The 23867-nt window shown below is 43.1% G+C and overlaps 1 protein-coding gene across 1 annotated transcript in view; it reads left to right on the top strand.

Annotated features, from left to right (window-relative positions):
• SPMIP7 (sperm microtubule inner protein 7) overlaps nucleotides 1–23221 on the top strand; it is a 63091-nt gene extending 39870 nt beyond the window's left edge. Inside the window, exons 6-9 of the mRNA XM_068973149.1 lie at nucleotides 10051–10092; nucleotides 11439–11546; nucleotides 21825–21932; nucleotides 23098–23221. Coding sequence (XP_068829250.1) covers nucleotides 10051–10092; nucleotides 11439–11546; nucleotides 21825–21932; nucleotides 23098–23221 — 382 coding nt within the window. The remainder of the gene's footprint in view (nucleotides 1–10050; nucleotides 10093–11438; nucleotides 11547–21824; nucleotides 21933–23097) is intronic.
• The last annotated feature ends 646 nt before the right edge of the window (nucleotides 23222–23867 follow it).

Raw genomic sequence — 23867 nt, 5'->3', positions numbered from 1 at the left:
TTAACCCCAAAATGCCAAGTATTAACCATCCAAAGAATTGCTTAGATCATTGGAGTAATTTAGTGAGTAACCAGGAGGCAAGTCCTGCCATGGGACTCTCTTCCCAGGGTTGTTGGAGACCTACTGCCAACCACAGACTACATCAAGATTGAAGAATCAAAAGGGATTCGTTTTTTAGAGAAATAGAGGAATTAAGACAAGTATACAATTTGTAATCTACAAATCACAGAATGTAAAGTCTTATTAAATTGTAAGTTCCCTGCTGTTGCTGCTGCTGCTGCTGCTGCTGCTAAGTCACTTCAGTCGTGTCCGACCCCTATGGCTATAACCAAAGGAAGGGGAACACAAGCTTGTATAAAATATGAATGATTATAATAGAAGGAATAGTTACTATGACTGCAACTGGTCCCTGTGAAATATCCAGTCCAAGTACCAAGTTTTTCAGTACTCGCAGCAAGTTTCCAGATGTCCCATTGTTCAGGCCCAGTCCATTTATTGAGGATGATCTGAGGGCAAGGAGGTGCCATTCCACCATCAAGCCAGCCAAGGAGTCCTTTGTCATGGAAGTGTTCCATTGAACTGTTGGTAACCTTCCATGCTACTTGAGTAACATAATCACACATAGTACTATTAATATCATCTGAGCACTTAGATAACCACATACCATGGGGTCCCCAATCAACAATGGTGTAATTGGCTGTAAACATTTATTTCCCTGTTTTAGCTTGTTATCTATCCCAATAAACAGGAGTATATTTAAAGTCCTTTTAAGTAAACCCCTTACATTCCAACTTTTGTCCTTTTCCTAGAGTTTTGGTGATATTGACATGGTTCTCATAAAAAGACAAGGCAGTAAACAGTCCAAGCAATGTGTGGAAGTTCTTTTTTGAAGGCAGGACGAAAGCCCACGTTTGTCGACTAACATTAATACATAATTCTGCTGGGCCCATGCATAAAGGAAGGATTTCATAGCCTAGAGAAATATTAGTCTTCCTTCTTCCTCAGGATGAGAGGGCCCCTCCAAGCTCCAAGGAGGAGGCATATATACTGAGTCATTAGTGGGTATGATTAGTCCTATATCTGTCCATTCTACAACCTGCAATAAAGGGGGGTTAGGTATATAAGCCCAATAAAGTGTGATTAATCAAGTCAGCCTGAGGGGGGGAAGCAAAAGCAAGCAAAGCAAGCATAGTAACAAAAATATTTTCAGGATTCTGAGGCATTCCCTGTTGAGAAACCAGATTTTCAGCTTGATCAGTTAGGGTTTTATCTGTCCCCAAGTAGGGAGATCATAAGGTCGATGACGTCGAGTGCAGCATTTCTTGGAAATTTTTAAAGCCGCCATGGCTTGTACTGGAAACTCCTCCTCCTGTGGATTTCACCGTTTCTTCTCTATCTTGAATGCTGGTGGCTCCCCTAGGGCAGATCTTCTGAAGAGGGAGCCAGCTGATTTTGTTGGATCCATCTGGAGAAATACAAGCATACCCTTTTCCCTGTAATATTAAATTTTCCAGATTTCCATTGTTTAGTCAACCCATCTTGATACCAAATGGGCAGAGGAAGGGAGGTATCCTTCAATGTCTTGAAATGTTTTTCTGCTTGTGTCAAAATATCTTCTTGCAGTAAGTTTAAAAAATTTAAAACAAATAAAGCTGTATTAACAATAGTTATAAGATTAAAGAATATATTGCATTGGGATCTAGTAAAGTCTGCTCTGGATAAGGAAGATAGAAGTGTTCCTGTGTATTCCCCCCTTTTTAATTTTTTAATCTGTAGTTTCAGTGTGTGATGTGCTCGTTCAACTATGCCCTGTGCTTGTGGATTATAAGGAATGCCTGTAATATGTTTAATAGAAAATGATTGTAAAAACTGTTTGAATTGCCAAGAAATATAGGCAGGGCCATTGTCTGTTTTTATAGAACTAGGTGTTCCCATTATTGCAAAGCAAGCACTAGAGTGCACGGGCTCAGTAGTTTCGATGCACAGGCTAAGTAGTTGTGGTGCATGGGCTTAGCTGTCCCACCACACGTGGGATGTTCCCTGAACGGAGATCAGACCAGTGTCCCTGGCATTGGTGTCGTGTCATGTAGCTTCAGCTCAGAGAGGTGTGGCCCATATAAAAGAAGAATGTGTATCGATTGAGACAAGTAAAAAGGAAGAGGGAGAAAGTTCAGGGCAGTGAGTTACATCCATTTACCATAGTTCATTGGGTTGTAATCCTCGAGGATTAATACCTTGTGCAATGGGTCAAAGATGTAGGGGCCTACAAGTAGAGCAATTATTAATGATTTCTTTAGCATGTCAGTATGGAATTTTCCAAATTTGATGTAATGAGCCAGCATTATTGTGTAATAGAGCATGTTGCTCTTCAGGAGTAGCAAAAGAGACAAGTTTATCAGCTTGTTCATTGCCATGAGCTATAGGGCCAGGAAGACAAGAATGTGCTCGAATATGGGTAATATAAATGGGGGAAGTACGGTTCCTAGTAATAGGTTATAGTTCAAGAAAAAGTTGTGGGATAATAGATTGATTCAAATCAACGGTAGGAGTTTCTATATTTCTTAATATAAAAACTGAATATAAGGAGTCAGAAACTATATTAATAGAATAAGAATGTAGGTGAATAACCTGAATGAGAGCATATAATTCATTTTGTTGAGCAGAGTGAAATTTAGTATAAAAGTTTTTATATTCTTTGAGAGACCAGAATGAGGCTTTGGCGTTTTTAGTCCCATCCATATAGAAAACATCACCTTGAGGCATAGGCTGTGATGTGACAATGCGAGAGATAATAAATTCAGTATTTTTGAAGAAATTCCAGTGTTTGTTAGAAAGATAATGAAATGAAATTTCTCCAAAATATTCCAGAAAGGCTATTTGGAAATCTGTAGAAGTTTGTAATGTGTTCTCGAATTGAGATTTATTAATAGATACTACAATTTTATGAGGATTGGAGCCAATTCCATTGTTTCTTCCATTGATAATGATTAGAATGATCAAATCAAGATAGGGTATAAGTGACCTTGTCCCTCTCAAATGGGTATAGATCCATTCTGTCAGGTATTCTTTTTGGGTAAGAAGTCCTGTGGGAGAATGGAGAGAGGGGAGTATAAATAACTCTAGAGGTAAATCAAGTCTAATATGAGTAAGAAACTGCTTTTGCAATTTATTTTGTACTAAACAGAGTTCCTCTCGTGCTTCTTGTGAAAGTGAATGAGGGCTATTTAAATCGGGATCGCCTTTTAAAGTGTTAAATAAATTGGTCAGTTGATAATTTGCAATGCCTAAGGAGTGTCTAATCCAATTTATGTCCCCTAATCATTCAAGGTTGATAATTTATCAACACAAATCTGTGTTAGTTGGGGAGTAATACATTGTTTATTAACAACAAATCCTAAGTAATAGTAAGATGTAGATATTTGAATCTTTTCAGGGGCAATGATTAATCCAGAAGCTTTTAAGCATTGTTGAGCTACGTCAAACATCTGCTGAGTTTCTAAAACAGATGGAGCTGAAAACAATATATCATTCCATATAATGAATAACAAGAAAGTCAGGAAATTGTTTTCTCACAGGTTCAAGAGCTTTGGCTGCATAATATTGACACATGGTGGGAGAATTCACCATTCCTTGAGACAACACATTCCATTGATACTGTTTATGAGGCTCGATATGATTAGGATAAGGAAGAGAGAAAGCAAATCTCTCTCAGTCTAGAGGGTGTAAAGGTATAGTAAAAAAAAAGCAGTCTTGTAAATCTATAATAATAATATGCCAGTTTTGAGGAATAGTGGTAGGTGATGGAATTCCTGGTTGCAATGCACCCATAGGTTTCATAGATGTATTAACTTTTCGAAGATCTGTTAAAAGATGCCATTTGCCAGATTTCTTTTTTGTTACAAAAATGGGAGAATTCCAAGGGGAACAAGATTTCTCAATATGTTTTAATTTCAATTGTGTATCTATAAGTTCCTTCAGTTCAGTTCAGTTCAGTCGCTCAGTCGTGTCCAACTCTTTGCGACCCCATGAATCGCAGCACGCCAGGCCTCCCTGTCCATCACCAACTCTAATTGCTCATTTATAAGGGGCCACTGCTCTGTCCAAATAGGCTCATCATTTTTCCAAGTTATTTTAAGAATTGTATTGTTTATTAAGTGAGCAGTGGCCTCTAGGAAAAATGTGGAATGTATATTTGAGTTTGCCATTGCATAAGTAAATCTCTTCCTAGTAAATTAAGGGGTGTGTCTATCACATAAGGTCATAATGTTGCAGGCTGGCCTTCTGGTCCCTCACATGGATATATTTGGACACTTTGATAAACCTCTTGTACTTTGGTTTGAGAAACTCCTGCAATTTGGCAAGAAATTCTCTGTATAGGCCAAGGTTTGGGCCATAAATGTTTGGAAATAATAGTAATATCAGATCCAGTAGCAAGAAGACCAGAAAATCTTTTGCCATTAATTTTGATATTTATATTTGGTCATGCATATTCAGATACTATTGATGCCCGTAAGGATTGCTTTTGATCTGTATTACCAAATTCACCTGTCCATATACCATTAGAGGAGTTAATAGAAATGTAAGGTAAAAGAAGTAATTGGGTAATTTTGTTCCCCTTTTTGAATTGCCATAGTATCTGAGATGACATCATAATTTGAATTTCTCCCTTATAATCTGAATCAATTATTCCAGGGTGAACAGTAATTCCCTTAGAAGTCAGACTAGATTGGCCAAGTATAATAAGGCCAAAGTTTTGTGGGGGTAGGGGTCCTTAAAGTCCAGTAGGTATTCTAGAAGGGACTGCTTGAGGAAAAAGGAGAAAATCATTTATAGCTGGTATATCGATGGCAGCACTGCTGGATGTTGAGAGTTTGAGGGAAAAGATGGAGTTTGCCCCTGGTTTTTGTTGATGAGGACCAGGGGAGTCCTCATCTTTGAGTTTCCCAAAATAGGATTTCCCTCAACATCATATCTAGATCGACATTCTTTAGCCCAGTGTACCCCCTTACGACAGCAAGGGCAGACTCCTGGAGGTTTTTTTTAACAGTTTTAACTTTTTCTGTGCATTTTTTCGGGCAATCCTTTTTTAAATGACTCTTATCCCCACAAACAAAACATCCTTCATTCCCCTTTTTAAAGACAGCAGCCACTGCTTCCACTAACATTTTCTGAGTTTCTGATCCTAAGTTGCGACAAGCCTTCAAATAATCAGTGATATTCCCGGTCTCGTGAATCGGAGCAATGGCTCTTTGACACTCCTGCTTTGCATTCTCATATGCAAGCAGTTTTTCTAACTGCACTCTGGCTTCCTCTCTGACAACACTATGGGAGATAGCAACTCCCAGTCTAGCTAAAAAATCAGCATAGGCTTCATTAGGCCCTTGTAATATCTTTGCGTAGCTACCTTTAGTTTCCCCTTGAGAAGTGATTCGATCCCAAGCTTCAAGGACAACTTCTTTCAATTGCTCATGCAACAAAGGAGGGCACTGTATCTGAGCTTCCACCAAATCAAATTGCCCCATACCAGTTAACATTTCAAAAGTAATTTGGTTTTGAGGAGTGCCAGCTCGAGCATTAGAATTGGCATGATCTCGGCCACATCATGAAACCACATTATCTACTGAAGAATTATCCTGGTTTAAGAAGAGCTTTTATCAAAATTCACCAATCATAAGGAATAAAATTTCCAATAGAAGATGCCATAGTGTTTAGAAGTTCTTTAGTAAAAGGTGAATGAGGGCTGTACATAGTTACAGCCTTTTTCATTTGTTGCATGTGAGAAAAATCAATGCCTTCATATTGAGGTATTAGTTGCCCTTGAGCATTAATATTTCTTAACACAGGAAAGGCAAAAAGATCATGCCTCAGAGACTTGAGATTGCAAAGCCAGTAAATCAGAAAGCCTTCGTCGTGAAGGAGAATGAGTGGATCCTCCCTTTTCATAAATATGAGTGCATGTTAGGGGTTTATCATTGTCATAAAAAAAAAATATTGTTGACTTTGGTGTCAAAGAGAGCATCAGAGGAATCATCATCAGATTCATTTTGTCTTCAAATCGAGGGGAACTTCGGGTTCGTGCCCATTACAAGAGGAGGAGGAGCACTTGGGACAGCCGGAGCAGAGATGGTGGGGAAGTTCTGAAACATTTTATGTTGCTCTAATTGGGCCTTTTGTAAAGTCTCATCATCTAATTCATATTCATATAGTGAGCATTCCGCTTGTTGACAAGTATCAGGGGGGATAGAGTTGCCTTGAAATGGCAAGATCATGGCTTTTATGAGGGCCCATAAGGGCCAGAAATCTATTGAAATATTTTTTCCCCGTCTTGTGGCTCATTCAACATTCTCTTTAACCCGGTTGAAACTGCCTTCATCGGGGAACCAGGGATTATATTCAGCCACTGTTTGGAGACAAGTCTCTGTCCATCGACATGAAACCAAAAGTCCCTGAACCTTAAATAAATGATGAAGTAAAGTAGAAAAGTGGTGGGGCTTTCCAGCCGTTTGTCCCATAACCCCACACTTACCGACCTCCGTAGGTCCTAACAGTCACTTCATCCACTTACCAAGGGCGTTCACCACGTCCCTGTTTCGGGCGCCACTTGTCACAGTCTTCATAGACCAGGACCTGGGGACTGGAGTCGATGAGAAGAAGGACACAGGGGACCCAAGTCTCGAATGAAACAAGGGTACTTTATTTGCAGAAACGCATGCTTATATATCTTCATACAAGGCAACTTTAGGCAGTAAAAAGAAAAAAAATTGAGCAAAAACAGAGCCAAGCAAATAACAGTCTTCAAAGGGCCAGAAAACATTCCATATCCTGAGTAAGAGGGGCATAACTGAATAGATTACCTTTAAGTAAAAGGTCACTGATGGGAGTCACTGAAAGGAATCCAAGCAGGTGCTCTTTCTCATGATCTCAGTCCTGAGAACTGCGTGCAGCTCTGCTCATTCCTGTTTTCCAGAAACTAATAAGGAATAGAGAGTCCTTTAGAAACGGCACGCAAAGAAAGAAAATGACATATTGGATCCCTTAAAGCTGGAAGTCCCCTGACGATAGTGCAACAATTTTACAACTCACTAAAGGCTTAGAGTACGGTGAACATTTTGTAGCAGTTAAGTATTTTTAAATTAAGATATTGACTTTAGGCATAATGCCATTGTACACTTAATAGACTACAGTATAGTATAAACATAATTGTTGTAGGCACTGGGAAATTAAAATATTGATGTGACTCACTTTACCGGTGGTATTCATTCACTTTTATTGCCGTGATCTGTTACCAAGCTCTTAATATCTCTGTTGTATCCCTAAGTATATATATATATTAGAAATATATGTAGACAGGTAGGTACACAGGCTTCCCTGGTGGCTCAGACAGTAAAGAATATGCCTGCAATGCAAGAGACCTGAGTTTGATCCTTGGGTGGGGAATATTCCCTGGGGAAGGGAATGGCTGCCCACTCCAGTATTCTTGCCTAGAGAATTCCATGGACAGAGGAGTTAGGGCAGGCTACAGTCCAGTTCAGTTCAGTTCAGTCGCTCAGTCGCGTCCGACTTTTTGCAACCCCATGAATCGCAGCACGCCAGGCCTCCCTGTCCATCACCAACTCCCGGAGTTCACTCAGACTCATGTCCATCGAGTCAGTGATGCCATCCAGCCATCTCATCCTCGGTCGTCCCCTTCTTCTCCTGCCCCCAATCCCTCCCAGCATCAAAGTCTTTTCCAATGAGTCAACTCTTTGCATGAGGTGATCAAAGTACTGGAGTTTCAGCTTTAGCGTCATTCCTTCCAAAGAACATCCAGGACTGATCTCCTTCAGAATGGACTGGTTGGATCTCCTTGCAGTCCAAGGGACTCTCAAGAGTCTTCTCCAACACCACAGTTCAAAAGCATCAATTCTTTGGCGCTCAGCCTTCTTCACAGTCCAACTCTCACAGCCATACATGACCACAGGAAAAACCATAGCCTTGACTAGACAGACCTTAGTCGGCAAAGTAATGTCTCTGCTTTTGAATATGCTATCTAGGTTGGTCATAATTTTTCTTCCAAGGAGTAAGTGTCTTTTAATTTCACAGCTGCAGTCACCATCTTCAGTGATTTTGGAGCCCAAAAAATAAAGTCTGACACTGTTTCCACTGTTTCTCCATCTATTTCCCATGGAGTGATGGGACCAGATGCCATGATCTTCGTTTTCTGAATGTTGAGCTTTAAGCCAACTTTTTCGCTCTCCTCTTTCACTTTCATCAAGAGGCTTTTTAGTTCCTCTTCACTTTCTGCCATAAGGGTGGTGTCATCTGCATATCTGAGGTTATTGATATTTCTCCCGGCAGTCTTGATTCCAGCTGTGCTTCTTCCAGCCCAGTGTTTCTCATGATGTACTCTGCATAGAAGTTAAATAAGCAGGGTGACAATATACAGCCTTGACGTACTCCTTTTCCTATTTGGAACCAGTCTGTTGTTCCATGTCCAGTTCTAACTGTTGCTTCTTGACCTGCATACAGCTTTCTCAAGAGGTAGGTCAGGTGGTCTGGTATTCCCATCTCTTTCAGAATTTTCCACAGTTTATTGTGATCCACACAGTCAAAGGCTTTGCCATAGTCAATAAAGCAGAAATAGATGTTTTTCTGGAACTCTCTTGCTTTTTCCATGATCCAGCGGATGTTGGCAATTTGATCTCTGGTTCCTCTGCCTTTTTTAAAACCAGCTTGAACATCAGGAAGTTCACTGTTCACGTATTGCTGAAGCCTAGCTTGGAGAATTTTGAGCATTACTTTACTAGCGTGTGAGATGAGTGCAATTGTGCAGTAGTTTGAGCATTCTTTGGCATTGCCTTTCTTTGGGATTGGAATGAAAGCTGACCTTTTCCATTCCTGTGGCCACTGCTGAGTTTTCCAAATTTGCTGGCATATTGAGTGTAGCACTTTCACAGCATCATCTTTCAGGATTTGAAATAGCTCTACTGGAATTCCATCACCTCCACTAGCTTTGTTCATAGTGATGCTTTCTAAGGCCCACTTGACTTCACATTCCAAGATGTCTGGTTCTAGATGAGTGATCACACCATCGTGATTATCCGGGTCATGAAGCTCCTTTTTGTACAGTTCTTCTGTGTATTCTTGCCACCTCTTCTTAATATCTTCTGCTTCTGTTAGGTCCATACCATTTCTGTCATTTATCGAGCCAATCTTTGCATGAAATGTTCCCTTGATGGGGTCGCAAAGAGTTGGACACGACTAAACAGCTAACACTTTCACGTCCTTTTCAGGTACACACAGGTTCATATACACTCATACATACATTTGAAGCATATCCAGCTCCAAAATGTTGGTTTAAAATGCCCTTCTCCAATAGAAGACATTGTAAGATCCTTGAAGAAATGGCTAATTCTGGGGTTGGAGCAGGGAAAGTACAAAATAAACCCAAGCTCCTTGAAGTGCCCTAGGTAACTGTAGTCTTGTCTGAGACACAGAACTTCTCTGGGCCACGGAAGCTTTCTCTCCACCATGGAGGGTTACACCCAAGGCTCAGTCAACTCAAATGTCTGCCTTCTTTGTGTCTCTTTACAACCCCATGGAATGTAGCCTGCCAGGCTCCTCTGTCCTTGGAATTCTCCAGGCAAGAATCCTGGAGTGGGTTGTCATTCCCTTCTCTAGGAGATCTTCCCAACCCACGGATCAAAGCCGGGCCTCCTGCATTGCAGGCCGATTGTTTACCATCTGAGACATCAGAGAAGCCCCGAAGAAAACTAGAGGTCAACTTTGCCAGTGTAATTATTGAGGATGAAAACAGCAAAGAAAAACTAGGAGAAGAGGCTTTGGAACTAAATCATAGGAGTCAGCAAGGATTTACTTGTCCTTGGCTGTTCTGTGTTTGCTTTTCATCACTTAAAGCTACATTTTCAAGTCTTTTCTGTTTAAAATTACAAACTTTTGGAAGCACATTCTTTTGAGATATATCTGAAGACTTAATAAGAGAAGTGCTCTGACAACCTAATTTTTATTAATGTCAGTAACTCAGTCACCCATATTTTCTTTTTTTTTAAGTGTGAGTCCAAGTTCCAGAAGCAAATACATTCCTCTCTATACGTAAGTAACATTTCTTAATGTTTTTAAAATTACTAGACTTATATCTGTATTGTAGTTACTTTCAGCTCACTCATGTTTGTAACTCACTCTTTAAAACAACGTACACTTTCTAGCAGATTTCTAATGTTTTCCTAGCATGGTGCCTGTTGACAGTTTTATCAAAAATGTGTTAAAGATTTTGATTAAAGAAAGAAAGCATTAGCATCTTTTTCAGTTTTCCCAAATTGGTTACTTTATGAAATAAAATACCTTGGATACTGCCAATATTAGGTATTGTCAACCAGAAAGGCTTTTACACTTGACGTGGAAGCTGTAATGGGCTCACACGCTGAAGGGCAGGAAATGCAACCTCTCGCTTTTCTAAATTTAAATCTGACTTCCCGTGGGTGGCACAGAAGTGCGTCACCCACCACTTGGGTCTTCTGTGCTTTATACTAGAGAAACACCTTGTGTTTTAGCAGTCTTCGGCTGTTGGCACAGCTCGGCACAGACAGGGGCTGATAACAGCAGACGTTTATTTCCCGCAGTTCTGCAGTCTTGACATCAGGGATGGCCCAGGAACGGCCCTCTGCTGGTCACACGTTTGTGTCCACATGAGATATAGGGAATGAGGGGCTTATGGGGCCCCTTTTATAAGGACACTAATGACTCAAGTACCTCCCGCCTCCTGATACCATCACCTTTGGGTGTTAGGATTTCAGCACATACATTTCGTTGGGGGGACATACACATTCAGATCACAGTAACTTGGAACAAAGAAAATCCAAGAAATGGAAGAATTTGGGCCTTTCATCTTTACTCCCCCACCCTCTACCCCCTCCCCCCATTACTCTAGCCTCTCCTGCTCCCCAGCTAACTTGACTCCTTTTTCTATGAGTGGCCCCAGAAATGCCTCCAGGACACCCTCTCACTTCCACTGATGGATTGGACCTTCTTACAGGCCCCGGAGGCACACTGCTGGTTTCCCAGAACCCCAGCCCCCTGGCCTGTTTCCATGTCCACAAAAGCCTCCTCCACTCTGGGATACCACACCTGCCCACCCAGGCCATCTCCAGCCTCCAGGGAAGGACTTGGCTCATGGCTGCAGAAACTGCCTACTTCTTTGCTCAGAAACACAGGCCAGCTGTTACTCTCACTCTGGCCCAAACTGAAGATCAATTCTTACTCTAAAAAGAAAATCTCCTTACTTTATTCTTTAAGGCAAATTATTCCATCACCATGGTTAATGTATTACATTTTGAATTTTGATCTGTTTTGGAAAGATTTCCTTTGCAAGTTAGGATATGTTCACCTATGTTTTCTATGTTTCTAATAAAAACTATGAAAAAGTCTTTTCATCCCAACAGTGGTTGCGTGCAGTCTACAAATGCTGATGACATTGACAACCCCTGTGGACACATCACATCTCTCGCCAAGCCTCGTAGCTCTGAAATCCGTTATACAAACTCAAGTCGGTGAGTTCCACCTGTGATTATGCCTCTCACTTCATTATTAAAGAAGAAATGTGGTCATAGGCTTTGCAGTGAATGAAGCAATAGAAAAACGGCCTTGCATAAACAAGTTCCTACTGAATAGTGCAGGGAACTATATTCAGTATCTTGTGATAAAACCATAATGGAAAAGAATATAAAAAAGAATGTGTCTATAACTGTGTGATAAAACCATAATGGAAAAGAATATAAAAAAGAATGTGTCTATAACTGAGTCACTTTGCCATATAGCAGAAATTGGAACAACATTTTAAATCAACTGTACTTCAATAATTAAAAAAATGGAAAATGGCCTGGTACTGACCACAACTTAAGAAGAAAGATATTGTTTCCTGAAAGAACTAGTTTCTCACAAAGGAGATTACAGTTTTGAACACTGACTAACCTGGGTTTACATTCAATGTTTTATGAATATATATATGTATGTATTTGCTTTCACCCATGGAAATACTCAAGCTCAGAAATTGCTTCATTAGGATAATTCACAAGACACACTACAATAAGCCGATGTTCTGTGTGGTTTTTAAAAAATTTGTTGGAGTAGATTTACAATGTTGTGTTAGTTTCCGCTGTACAGCAAAGTGAATCAGTTACACATGTATATATATTCCACTCTTCTTTAGATTCTTTTCCCATATAGGTCATTACAGAGTATAGAGTCGAGTTCCCTGTGCTATTCGGCAGGTCATTATTAGTTATACACTTCATATATAGTCATGTCAGTACAAGGGCTTCCCAGGAGGCTCAAGAGTAAAAGAATCTACCTGCCAAGCCGGAGGCTCAAGTTCAGGAAGTTCCCCTGGAGGAGGAAATGGCAGCCCCCTCCAGTATTCTTGCCTGGGAAATCCCATGGACAGAGGAGCCCGGCAGGCTATAGTCCATGGGGTTGCAAAAGAGCTGGACAGAATCAGCGACTAAACACCACCACCAACAACAGTATGCGTATGGTGATCCCAGTCTGCTGTTGACCCCTCCCAACCCTTATTCCCCAGTAACCCTAAGTTTGTTTTCTGCGTCTGTGACTCTGTTAGTTTTGCAAATAGGGTCATTTGTGCCATTTTGTTTAGATTCCCATATGAGTGATAGCATATGGCTTTCGTCTCTGTCTTACTCCACTCAGTATGACATCTCTAGGTCCATCCATGGTGCTGCGAATGGCGTTGTTTTGTTCTTTTTGTGGCTGAGTAGCATTCCGTGGTAATCATGGACCACATTTTCTTTATTATGCCCCTGAGCTGTTTTACATCACTGCCGGGACACCTTCAGTTATTGTGATGACTGGAAGGCTTCCAAGAGAAGTCCTGTAAGCCTATAGTGTGAATCACCAACAGTATTTTAAATGTCAGTTAGTCTATTTTTCTTAAAACATCCGTTGTGCCAAAATAACAAACCAGCTCAGTTTCGCATTGGCGGTCCTTCATACCTGTTCTACATCCCCTAATAATTTTGAATTTTCATGTGTTACCCATTCTGACACCCTAACTCTTTGGACTACTTGATCAAAGAAACTATCTTTCCAAAGTAACTTTGGTTTTAAATTATATTTCTATAACTTAATGCATTGAAGAAATAAATGAGTTGTTATATTTCAACCAGTAAGAAAGAAAGGAAGAAAAGAAGAGAGAATACATAAAGTATTCCAGGTACTGTACCAAACACTTAGCCCTCACGTAGCTTGCAAGCCTGCTGGGCCAGTGAGCTCTGCACCCCAATAATGATAGTATAAGGCAGGATGGAGGGAGGCTCCTGAGAAGCAAGTTTAGTGTTCTTGATCTTGGTTGTACAGAGAGGTCACTTTTATCCACAAGCCTTGAAGGCTGTGACATTTTAGCTGAGTCCTAAGAAAGGATTTGTCTGTTATGATTCTTGCCTCGTTTCTGGAGGGAAATGATTGCTATTAAAAGTAGAGATTCTAAAAAAAAAGTTTAAGAGTGAACAGAAGGATAAACTCAATTGAAAATATTCTTCTGGCATCAAATTTTCTAGTATTTTTCCTTTGAAATATACATTTGAATTTTGAAGTGTTTTATGAAATATTCCTGCTGAAGAATAGAATGTATTCTTCTGGATCACTCTTCAAGGAGAGTAAAGAGAAGTCTGGCAGCATTTTTAAAAATTGAGGTATAACATACTGTTTAACTTGAGTAAATTTGGGAGCATGCCCTTCTATCTCATCGTGATGTTAGTGTTTTTAAGGAAAGGAAATTTGAGTGGATCATGTAGAATTGGAGATTATCTGTGCTTACTTAAATTGGGCACTAGAGGGCACCCAAGGTTGCAAAGTTTCTTCTTTGAATGAGGTTTCACTTTTTAATAGAATTTTAATGGAGCGTAGGTGGTTAGTGGCAGAGTTCTCACCTGCCCCACAGGAAGCCTCCATTGGATTTCCCACCCATGCAGCCGCAGCATCCCTTTTAAGGATTCCCTGGTGGCTCAGACAGTAAAGAATCTGCCTGCAATGCAGAAGACCTGGCTTTGATCCTGGGGTCATCAGGAAGATCCCCTGGAGAACTGAACGGCTACTAACTCCAGTATTCTTGCCTGGAGAATTCCATGGACAGAGGAACCTGGCGGGCTACGGTCCATGGTGTCACAAAGAGTCGGACATGACTGAGCAACTAACACTTTCATTCACTGTAACTTGTTAACACAGAAAAAGACTTTCCGTTTTTATTATGAGATATAGATACAAAATATGCAGTGTCCTATTTAAAATATAAAGCAAAATAACAAGGAAATGCCTGTGTCCCAGGCCTAGCCAAGGAAACAGTATTTTATTCACATCTTTTACACTGCCTGTATCCCTGACGACCTCGTCTCCTGAGTTTCCTTCCCCAGCCCAGAAGTCATTACATCAGTCTTCGTGCTTATCCTCTGCTTGCTCTGCTTGGTAGCTTTGCTACATATGCTTGAATCTCTAAACAAAATCCTGTGTTGTTTCTGCAGCACCACACTGAGCCAAGTACAGAGGTGCATGCAACGTGATGTCATCTGCATGAGGTCCAAAACCCAGAACACAGAATCGCACTTTGTGCCCAATAGAGTACCATCCTGCTCGAAAGCAAAGATGACTCTTCCTTGGTTTTCTCACCTTAAACTTTCCTAAAGGGAAACGTCTTTATGAGATCATCTTTAAGGATTTCCTCATAACCCATGACACTTAGGCCAGGAACGCTGCCTGCCCCTGCCCTTTCAGTGGAAGCCGCATTTCAGACAGAGTCAAGGCTACAGACTCTTGGGTTCAGTGGTTGGAATCACCAGTTTTCCCGAAAGGTGAATGCTTTCAAATATTCCTTATTCGTTGATTTTGTATTCTGGGCACCAAATCATTTGACATCCCCTGTGTATTGGTGGTGATTATGCTAATAGTTCTAAAATTAACTTTTAAAATTCTAGAACCGAATCTGATCATTATAGAAAAAAGTACAGAAAAAATTAATAATAATAAAAACTAAACTGTCGCATAAAAACATAGCTGTTATGAAGATTTCGGCATATTTCCATCATCTGCATCCTCTGTCTTCCTTGTGCTTATACAGCTGTGATCATGCTGCAAATGCGATTTTTACTGCATTCACTTTATCACATCATCGTGGGCACATGTTATTATGAACTCATCATAATATTTTATTTGTGTAGATCGTAATTTTTTTATTTTTATAGATGTACTGTCTTTGACTTCCAGGGGGCTTCCCTGGTAGCTCAGCCAGTGAAGAATCTCCCTGCAGTGCTGGAGACTCCAGTTTGATTCCTGAGTCAGGAAGATCCCCTTGAAAAGGGATAGGCTACCCTCTCCAGTATTCTTGGGCTTCCCTAGTGGTTCAGATGGTAAAGAATCCTCCTGCAATGTGGGAGACCTCGGTTCGAACCCTGGGTTGGGAAGATCCCCAGGAGGAGGGCATGGCAACCCACTCCAGTATTCTTGCCTGGACAATCCCAAAGGACATAGGCTCTTTACAGGCTATAGTCCATGGGGTCTCAGAGTCGGACATGACTGAGCAACTAAGCACAGCCCGCGCAGCACTGTCATTGACTAACTAGCGCATTTAGGTTACATATGTAAATGTAAAACTATGATAAATAATGTTGTCAAATACTTTTTAAGTGAATCTTTTTCCTAACTTGGAGTTATTTCCTAAAGGGAGACTTCTTGCAATGGACTATGGGGTCAAAATATATGAACATATTTACGGTGGAACCAAAGTTTACGCCCAGTGTGTGTACTCACACCTTAGTGCTAGCATTTAAGCTCACCAGATAGCACCTTCTTTTCCTTCCAAATGTGTTTATTATAAAAATAATTCAATTATATTTGTAAAAAGTAAATTAGCTCTTTCTTTCATTCTCAGTCTCAGTATTGAAAGTTGATACATACTTTAGACTTTGCTGCGAGGCCTGCATGAATGTCTGTGTGTAGGCTGCTACACATCGTTGTGTGTGCAGGTGGGGAGGTGTGGGGAGGCGTAAGACTGACAGGTGCAGTGGACATTTTCCTCAGCAGTGGGCAGGGCTGTGGAATCCTTTTTAATGGCTGTGTGATGCTCCACTGCAAGGTATAGTTTACGTGGGCCAAGTAGTTATTGAAATTTTTTCTGTTGTTAAAAAGTACAGCAACAAACAACCTCCACATTATCTTTGCACAGTCATGTGTATGTTTCTTTTAGAACGAATCCCTGAAAGCAGAATTCTTGCATGAGTTTTGCATTAAAATATTTTTTGATTTGGTAAGCATGACCTATTTTTAAAGGATATTCAGAGTTAAGGAATTCAAGACAGTAATTCAGTCTCCACTGAAGTTCCTAACTTCAAACTTGAGCCTCCTTTGGGAACTAGAATCCATAGTATCCACTAGATTCAACAGGAGTTCTGGAAGTTCAGGGAACTGAGTAGGAATTTAAAAAAAAAAAAAAAGATACAAAGTCACTCCTCGCTTATAATCTGTCAAGCAACCAAGGAAAACATAAGGAACCCCCAATTTTTTCCAAATCTGTTCTTTATCTTTCTCCTGAATACTAGAGCCATATTCTTTGCTAGAGCGTAATGAACAGGGTGGAAGAGAAGATTTTTTCTGTTAGTACCTATCTTGTGGTTCCACGTGGTTTCAAAACAGCAGATCTGTGCCAAGTCAGAATCCCAAAGCATGGGACCTTGCCCTTTCCTAAGAAAAGGGAATGCGCTTTCTTCTGAAAGGGACCACATGGGCTCTGGCGTGTGTGCATCTCGGCTGGCCCAGCCCCTCCCTTGTCTCACCAAGGAGGACAGGAGAGGGGCACACCCAGGTGACAAAGCAGAGCCCGCGCCCTCTGACCCACACCCAACCCCACCACACCCGGTGCTTTCCAGACCACCGTTTCCCAAGCCAGCTTGGTGCTTCCACCGTGCTGCCTTCCACTCAACCTTGATCTTTTGTTTCAGGACTTCACCCAGTTTCACATTCGCTGTGCCTTGACCTCAGGCATCTCTCTGATGAAGCATTTGCAAATGATACGTAACTGTCCAAAGTGATCCCAAGGCGGCCATGGGCCAAGTCCTGAGCCGGCAGAGGGGACCGCCCTGCCCTCCTGGGTGTGCTGCACCTTTAACAAAATCTTAACCACAGCCCGGCTTCAGGCCAAGCTATGAATAGCAGTTCCTTACATTGGCCCACACTTCTGCCTTTTCAGAGAACTTTCACATCGACTCTCTCATTTGTTTTTCAAAGTAGTGTGATGAGGCCAAAGGTGGGGGAACAGGCTCTCTCCCCACTTTACAGATGAGGAGGCTGAGGCAGAGTAAATGGTTAAAGAGCCCCAGACACTCATTTTGTGAGCAGTTAAGAGAACAGAGCTCCCACTCCCCTGGGCCACCTGCGGCCAGTGAGTGCTTCCTGGGGCCCCAGCCCTGCTCTGATCGGAGCTGTTGGCTCATTTCTGTGTCCCCTTTTGGATGGAAGAGGTAAAGTTTCCCTGAGAAAAGAGGGAGAAAAGCATGTCCTGTAGAGCACGATGATGCTAAGAGTGAAACTAATTCCTGAGCAGATCCTGGGGCCACAGTATCTCATTATATTCAGGGACGCACAGCCCAGTGACCAGAAGCACGCTGGTGCTATTTGGACTTCTCAGCTGCTCCCTCAGCCTTCCCTCCCCTTTCCCCACCTTCCCAGGCCTGCTTCCTACTCTTGCACTAGGCCAACACTTTGCCCGGGTACCCTGGCCCCACATTCCCTGCAAGGGAACTGTGAATGTCCTCACCCCGACTTGGGCAGAGGTGGTCCCCAAAGACCCGTCCAGGGTCACAGGGCAGGGGTGCCACCCTGGAGGCAGATGCCAGCCCCCAACACACTCAGCGCAAGGATCTGGCTACATCCCTCTCTGATGCCCTGCTCCTAGTTTGCATCAGTCATCTTTGCCCCACTTAGGTTCTGTGAACCTCTAGTTGTGCATTTACAGAATTTCCTCCTTAATGTGAAAGCGATCAGGAGCCTAGCCTGTTTGAGTCCTGACATAGCATGCTGCTGCTGCTGCTGCTGCTAAGTCACTTCAGTTGTGTCTGACTCTGTGCGACCCCAGAGATGGCAGCCCACCAGGCTCCCCCATCCCTGGGATTCTCCAGGCAAGAACACTGGAGTGGGTTGCCATTTCTTTCTCCAGTGCATGAAAATGGAAAGGGAAAGTGAAGTCGCTCAGTCGTGTGCAACTCTTCGCGACCCCATGGACTGCAGCCTATGAGGCTCCTCCATCCATGGGATCTTCCAGGCAAGAGTACTGGAGTGGAATGCTGTTGCCTTCTCCGCCTGACAAAGCATAGCTCTTGGTAAACAAGGGTCCAGGTGACTTGAACTTGCACTACCCTTAACACAGAACAGATGCCGCTCAGCTGGGAGCCTGGGTTTCAGGGCCTTCCGGGGCCACTTGGTTCCACCACCTGCCACTCTTATTGTCTCTGGGCACATGGCTTAGACTTGTTCTCAAGCCTCAGTGCCCACATCTCTACCATGGCATGGTCCCAGGACCAAGGACATGGAGTGTTGTGAGATTAAATAAAGCAGCCCACGTAAGTGTCACAGAGGGTATGGGCTCCTGAGGATTAGTCGGGTCTGTGTTATAGACAGAGAGCCTGTTCATGCTGGAATTCTCACCCACGTATGCATGACTTATAATCTACACATAACATGGTTTTCTCCATATTTGCTTATTTTTCTATTTGTCTTTTAATTATATGCCATCTGGGCCCCTTTTTTTTTCTAACTGATTCACTAAACTTCCTTATATTTTTCAAGTTATTTAATTTCTATTTTATTATGCTTTGTTGAGAAAAACCAATTAGTTATAAACTTAGGCAGTAATTTACTCAGTTGCCCATAGCGGACCAACCCTAGGCTTATTTTGGGAATCGGGTGCCAAAGAAGGTGTTCAGAAGACTAGCAACTATGGAGCTTATTTTCAAATGGGCTCCTGCTTCCCTGAGCTTCCCTTAAGTGAGGGAATGGGTCTGATCTTGCAGCTGACTTGGAAGTTCTCTCGGAGCTTGTACTTTTCAGTGTCTTTCATCTGAAAAACCTTATCCCCATCAGCCATGGGTCTATAGAGCGTCCCCCAGGATCTGCTCTCCTCTAGTCTTGTTGCTTAAGATGGAAGAAAGTTCCCCTTTGTTGTCCCAGAAAAAGGGTTAAATGGAATAGATTCTAGAAGCAGCGTGGGTGCAGACTTTCGTTTCCAAATATGTGGCAGCTTATTATGCAACTGCATTCGTTCCTCAAGCCCAAGCAGCTTATCATTAATTCAGTCCTCTAGCTCATGTTCGCTATTTTCAGATATGATGTAATATAATATCATTATTACAGCATGACGTAGAAGACTGTGTAACATCAGTAACCTGTCTGCCACAGGTCAAGCACCAATAGTTGGATGGTGTCTTAGATCCAGCCCTTGTCGCGCTTCCATCTTGGCTTCTTACTGCTCTGATGGAAGGCTGTGACCTTAGCGGCATTTTCATTCTGCAGGTGTTTTAGAGGCAGTGGAAAAAAACTCTCACTCAGAGGAAGGGGGTTTCCTTCGTAACATGCATGGAACCTTTGATGAATTCGGGGAGAGATATAACATATAAATGACTTTGCCCCACTTTTTGCTCCCACTCTGACATACAGCTGCAATTCTAGGAGACGATTCCAAGAAATCCTGAAGGGTCCTGCCTAGAATTTGGCAGCAGTGGTTCATTCACCCAGGTCCCTCCAACAAACCTGAAACCTAAAACACAGATTCCTAACTTGACTGCCCATGAGAGTTATCTGGAGAGAGAAAGAAAAAAAACAATTTCCAGCTCACAGCACTTACCAATTAAATTAGCATGTCTGGTGGGTGGGAGTCAGGCGTTGGTACCTTTGAAAAATCCCCGAGTTGTCGGGCGCAGCCGCGTTGGGAAACCACTGTCTCTACCTCTCTCCAGCTGCCTGTCCCAGATCAACTGCATTCTTCACTGCCAGGCTGCTGTTTCATCCATTTCTTATTTCTTTGAAATCTTGTACTATGACTGCAATTAGTTGAGCACCTACTAAGTGCTAAAGACTTGCCAGCTGCTTTTACCTTCACTGAATCCCTCTGACCCCAAGGGCCCTGGGAGGCCGCGTGCACTCTTGACTGCAGCCGCCCAGGGCTTTCCCCACTTGATCTCACAGCTGGTGGAGGGGTGGAGGCAGGCCCGGCTCCCAGCCTCACCGTATCCATTAACTTGCACCGCTCATTCTGCCGTGGCCCTTGATGCGCTTGCCCTTCCCTTTCTCTGCATTGGGTCCCCTATCTTATTGTCTGAGAGGAGGCTAGTCACAGACTGATGGGCTTGGAAGACACACAGAACGTTTGCTGGCACAGGCCCTGCCCTGTATGTCCTGTCCTCTCGTGTGCTAATGCCATCACAGAGTCCATGCCCGGAAGGATCCCAGAGGACCTGCCCACAGACACAGGTAGACTCTGGCCTCCCTCTCGACTGCAGCCTTGAGCTTGGTCCTGTCACCCTTCTCGTAGCCAAGGCAGCGGAGCTTCCAGGGCCTCAGGGCCCAGGTCTGCGGCCCGGCCCCTGAGCACTCAGCACTCACTGCCCTGCCTGCTCGCCACCTGCCACTGCATATGTGCCCTCTCTGAAACGGAGTGTTTGGACAGTTCTTCTGGCCGTCGGTGGTGCTTGGAGGTCCCCTTATTGGACATGTGGACAGGATGGGATCAAACCAGGGGCCCCTCAGAGGAGCCGACCCTGCACCCCCCATGGGACTCAGTCCTCGCTGCTCCTTACCTTGTGTCTGGGCATCCATGGAGGGTAAGGGCCCTCACCGAGGGATGTCCCGCTCCCAGAGGAGGGACCAGGGAGTGGCCAGGGCAAGCTGACCTTCCCCTCTCCTTACTGTGGCACCAGGAGGACTCTGAGAGCTGCACTTTACAAAGACGGTGTTATTTGAAGCGCCCTGTGATTGCAGAGAGCGTTTCTGCTCTTTGAGACAGTCTCAGCCTCACGTCTTCCCTCGCACTGGGGATGAGGGCCCGTGTCTCCAGCAGCACTCGACCTGGCCCCATCTCTTCCTCAGGGGATGATCCATGGAAAGGGCTTTGTATGCTGTAAAAATGTCAAAACAGTAGTTATTATTCACACGCCTCTGAAGGACCCAATAGAATATTTGTTTCGGATGTTTGCTTGCCTTTATCAAGACAAATTTCATACCCACACTGAAAAACCTGGCATACAGTCTTGTGTTTTTCTTTTACTCTCTCTGGAAGGAAAAGGGCCATGAACACAGAGGAGTGTGTGGAATTGAGCTAAATTTCAAAAACTGGGTGAAGTCAGGACATTAGTGGTGGCGAGAAAGAAGTATTGTTCAAGCATCATGCACGTGTCCACCGGCACTGGAGTCGGCACCGTAGAGCTCTGTCCGGGAGCCGGGCCTGCCGTTTGGTGAGGAAAGCGTGTCCGCCTTCCTTAGGGAACAGAGCTCCCTGTGGATCAGGCATGTAAAACACATGCAAATTCAAGCAGCAGAGAAGCATGGACGCGAAACAAGCTTCTTCAGTCTCAGAGGAAGGCTCTTACCTACTCATCTCTGCCCCCTGCCTGCATGCTCTCCTATCGGGCAATCCAACTTCCAGACCTTAACGTGGGACAAAACCTTTAGATTACGTCCTTCTTTATGTTTTCGTAATTGGGGGCTGGTGACCGTGACTCTTTCGCAGATTGCTGTGTTCATTTCCTTGCTTCCCCTCTTTTCACTCTTTCCTTTAGCTCTGCAAATATTCCAGGATACACTGGTAAGGTTCATTTCACAGCCACCCATCCAGCAAATTCTGATCGTCCATCAGCGACCCCCTCACCAGATTCAGAAGTGCACCAGTAAGTATGAATCCCATTACTCAACGTGCTTGGATATATTGGGGAGGGGGAAATCCTAATGATGATTATTCCATTAAAGAACAATTAAGTATTAGGAGTCAATTTACATTGTTTAAAAAATAGAGTGTCAAGTCCAAAAAGACAGAAGAGTTCATTTTCCCACTGTTGTTGCTAGAAGGAGGGCATTAAGAGATTGAAAGCATCTTAGCGAACAGCATCTCAGCCTCTTGGACTCAACTCTGCATACTTACCACCCTTCTGCATTATCCTTAGAACATGCATAGAACATACTACACGAGACACGCGTTCACTTATTGTGGATATCCATCTTACTTTTCATAAAAGACAACATTCTGTTAAAAGCCATACATATGTATTTAAACACCATTTTGCAAATTGAAAACAGGAGGCATTTGATGGGAGTTTAGTGCAGACTCCGTGCTTTGAAGCTGCCAGTGAGAAGCAGGGGGTTATTGCTCATTACATCTCAAATTTGAAAACATCTGATGAAAATCCTGCCTTGCCAGTAAGGTGACATAGCTCTGAAAATGCACATGTGTCTTAGCCAGGTCCAGAGGCTGGCCTCATGCAACTATAAGCTCTGGAGTTAGGTCAGTGTGTGTCTGGGAGGGGAAGGAAGGCAGTCCCCCAAAAGGGTGCCTTTTCTCCTTTGTTGGTGTAGGGTAGACAAGCCATTCATTTCTCAAAACCAGAAAGGTCCTTCTCCAGTCTAGAAAGATGACTCTACCTCTGGGCAGCCTCACACCCTGAGCCCACACCCCCAAGCTTTGTGTGGTAGCTGCTGGTTACTCAGTGGCCTCTCTGCAGCTTTATCTCCTTCTATCTGTATTTTCTGTCTTCTTGGCACCAAATGTAATTCTAGGCACAAGGTAGATTTTCAGTCAGTGATATAATGCATAGCATGCAGTCAATGAACTGAACGCAAAGAAATGAACTAAGGGAAACAGTACTCACAAGGATTAACCATTCCCACTCTCTCTCTCTTCTGTGCGTCCTTTTTCTCTCTCCCTCCACTCCTATCGCTTTCTCTCTCCATCTCTCCCATATTTGTGTGTCTTTAGTTGGAGGTTATACAACCTTATATAAATGAGGTTATATGTTCTCATTTTATTTCACATGTCTTTTTTTCTCTCCATTTTGTTAGTGTCTTACGGAAAGGAATGGCAGTTGACCTCTTCCGTCACCAGGGGCCGCTCTCTCAAATGGTCACAACTGTGACACCCTACAATCCCTTCAATAAGAAGGATAAAGAAACTATCAGCTACTGAAAGGGGCCCACCCTGAGTGACCCCCGAGCCTGGGAGAGGTGCTGGGTGTGATGTGATGAGGAGGTAACAGAAGCCAAATAAAGGCACGTTCTCAGTATGTCTGGCTGGGCCTTGACCAAGCGGAGCTCCAGCTCCAGAACCATATGGGCATGGAAGTGGACTGCGTGAGATCCCTCCATTCTCTCACATGAGATTGTATTTGTATCCACACAGCTGTGAATCCCATGAGCTTTCATAAACCTTAGCTCGTCCACCCTTGCAACCGCAGTGGGCATTTTGCAACTATCTTACTATTTTATGAATAAGCAGGCTGAGATTAGGAGAAGGAAAATATTAATCAAAGGTCACACAACTCACAGTGGAGTTAGCACTAGAACCCAGCTTTCTGAATTTAGAAACCTTTGCTGCTCCTTTTCACTATAGATCAAATAACCTTCCCTGAGTTATTAAAAAAAATACCCAGAGACAGAATGCCTCTTCTCCCAAGAGATTCAGAATGAGCTAGGGATCCCGCAGAACTCCAAGCAAATGTGTAAATCCTTCGGAGGTAGTTTGGCCTTGCTTTCCCATCAGAAGGGCGAAATCAGATGTTTTTGCTTGAGGATCAAGTGTTGCCTCAGCTGACACCTACACAGACTTGGGTGCT

The sequence above is a fragment of the Capricornis sumatraensis genome, chromosome 5 (assembly GCF_032405125.1).
Source record: "Capricornis sumatraensis isolate serow.1 chromosome 5, serow.2, whole genome shotgun sequence".
Lineage (NCBI taxonomy): Eukaryota > Metazoa > Chordata > Mammalia > Artiodactyla > Bovidae > Capricornis > Capricornis sumatraensis.
The sequence above is the reverse complement of the archived record's forward strand: the minus strand, read 5'-3'. Positions and strand labels throughout refer to the sequence as shown.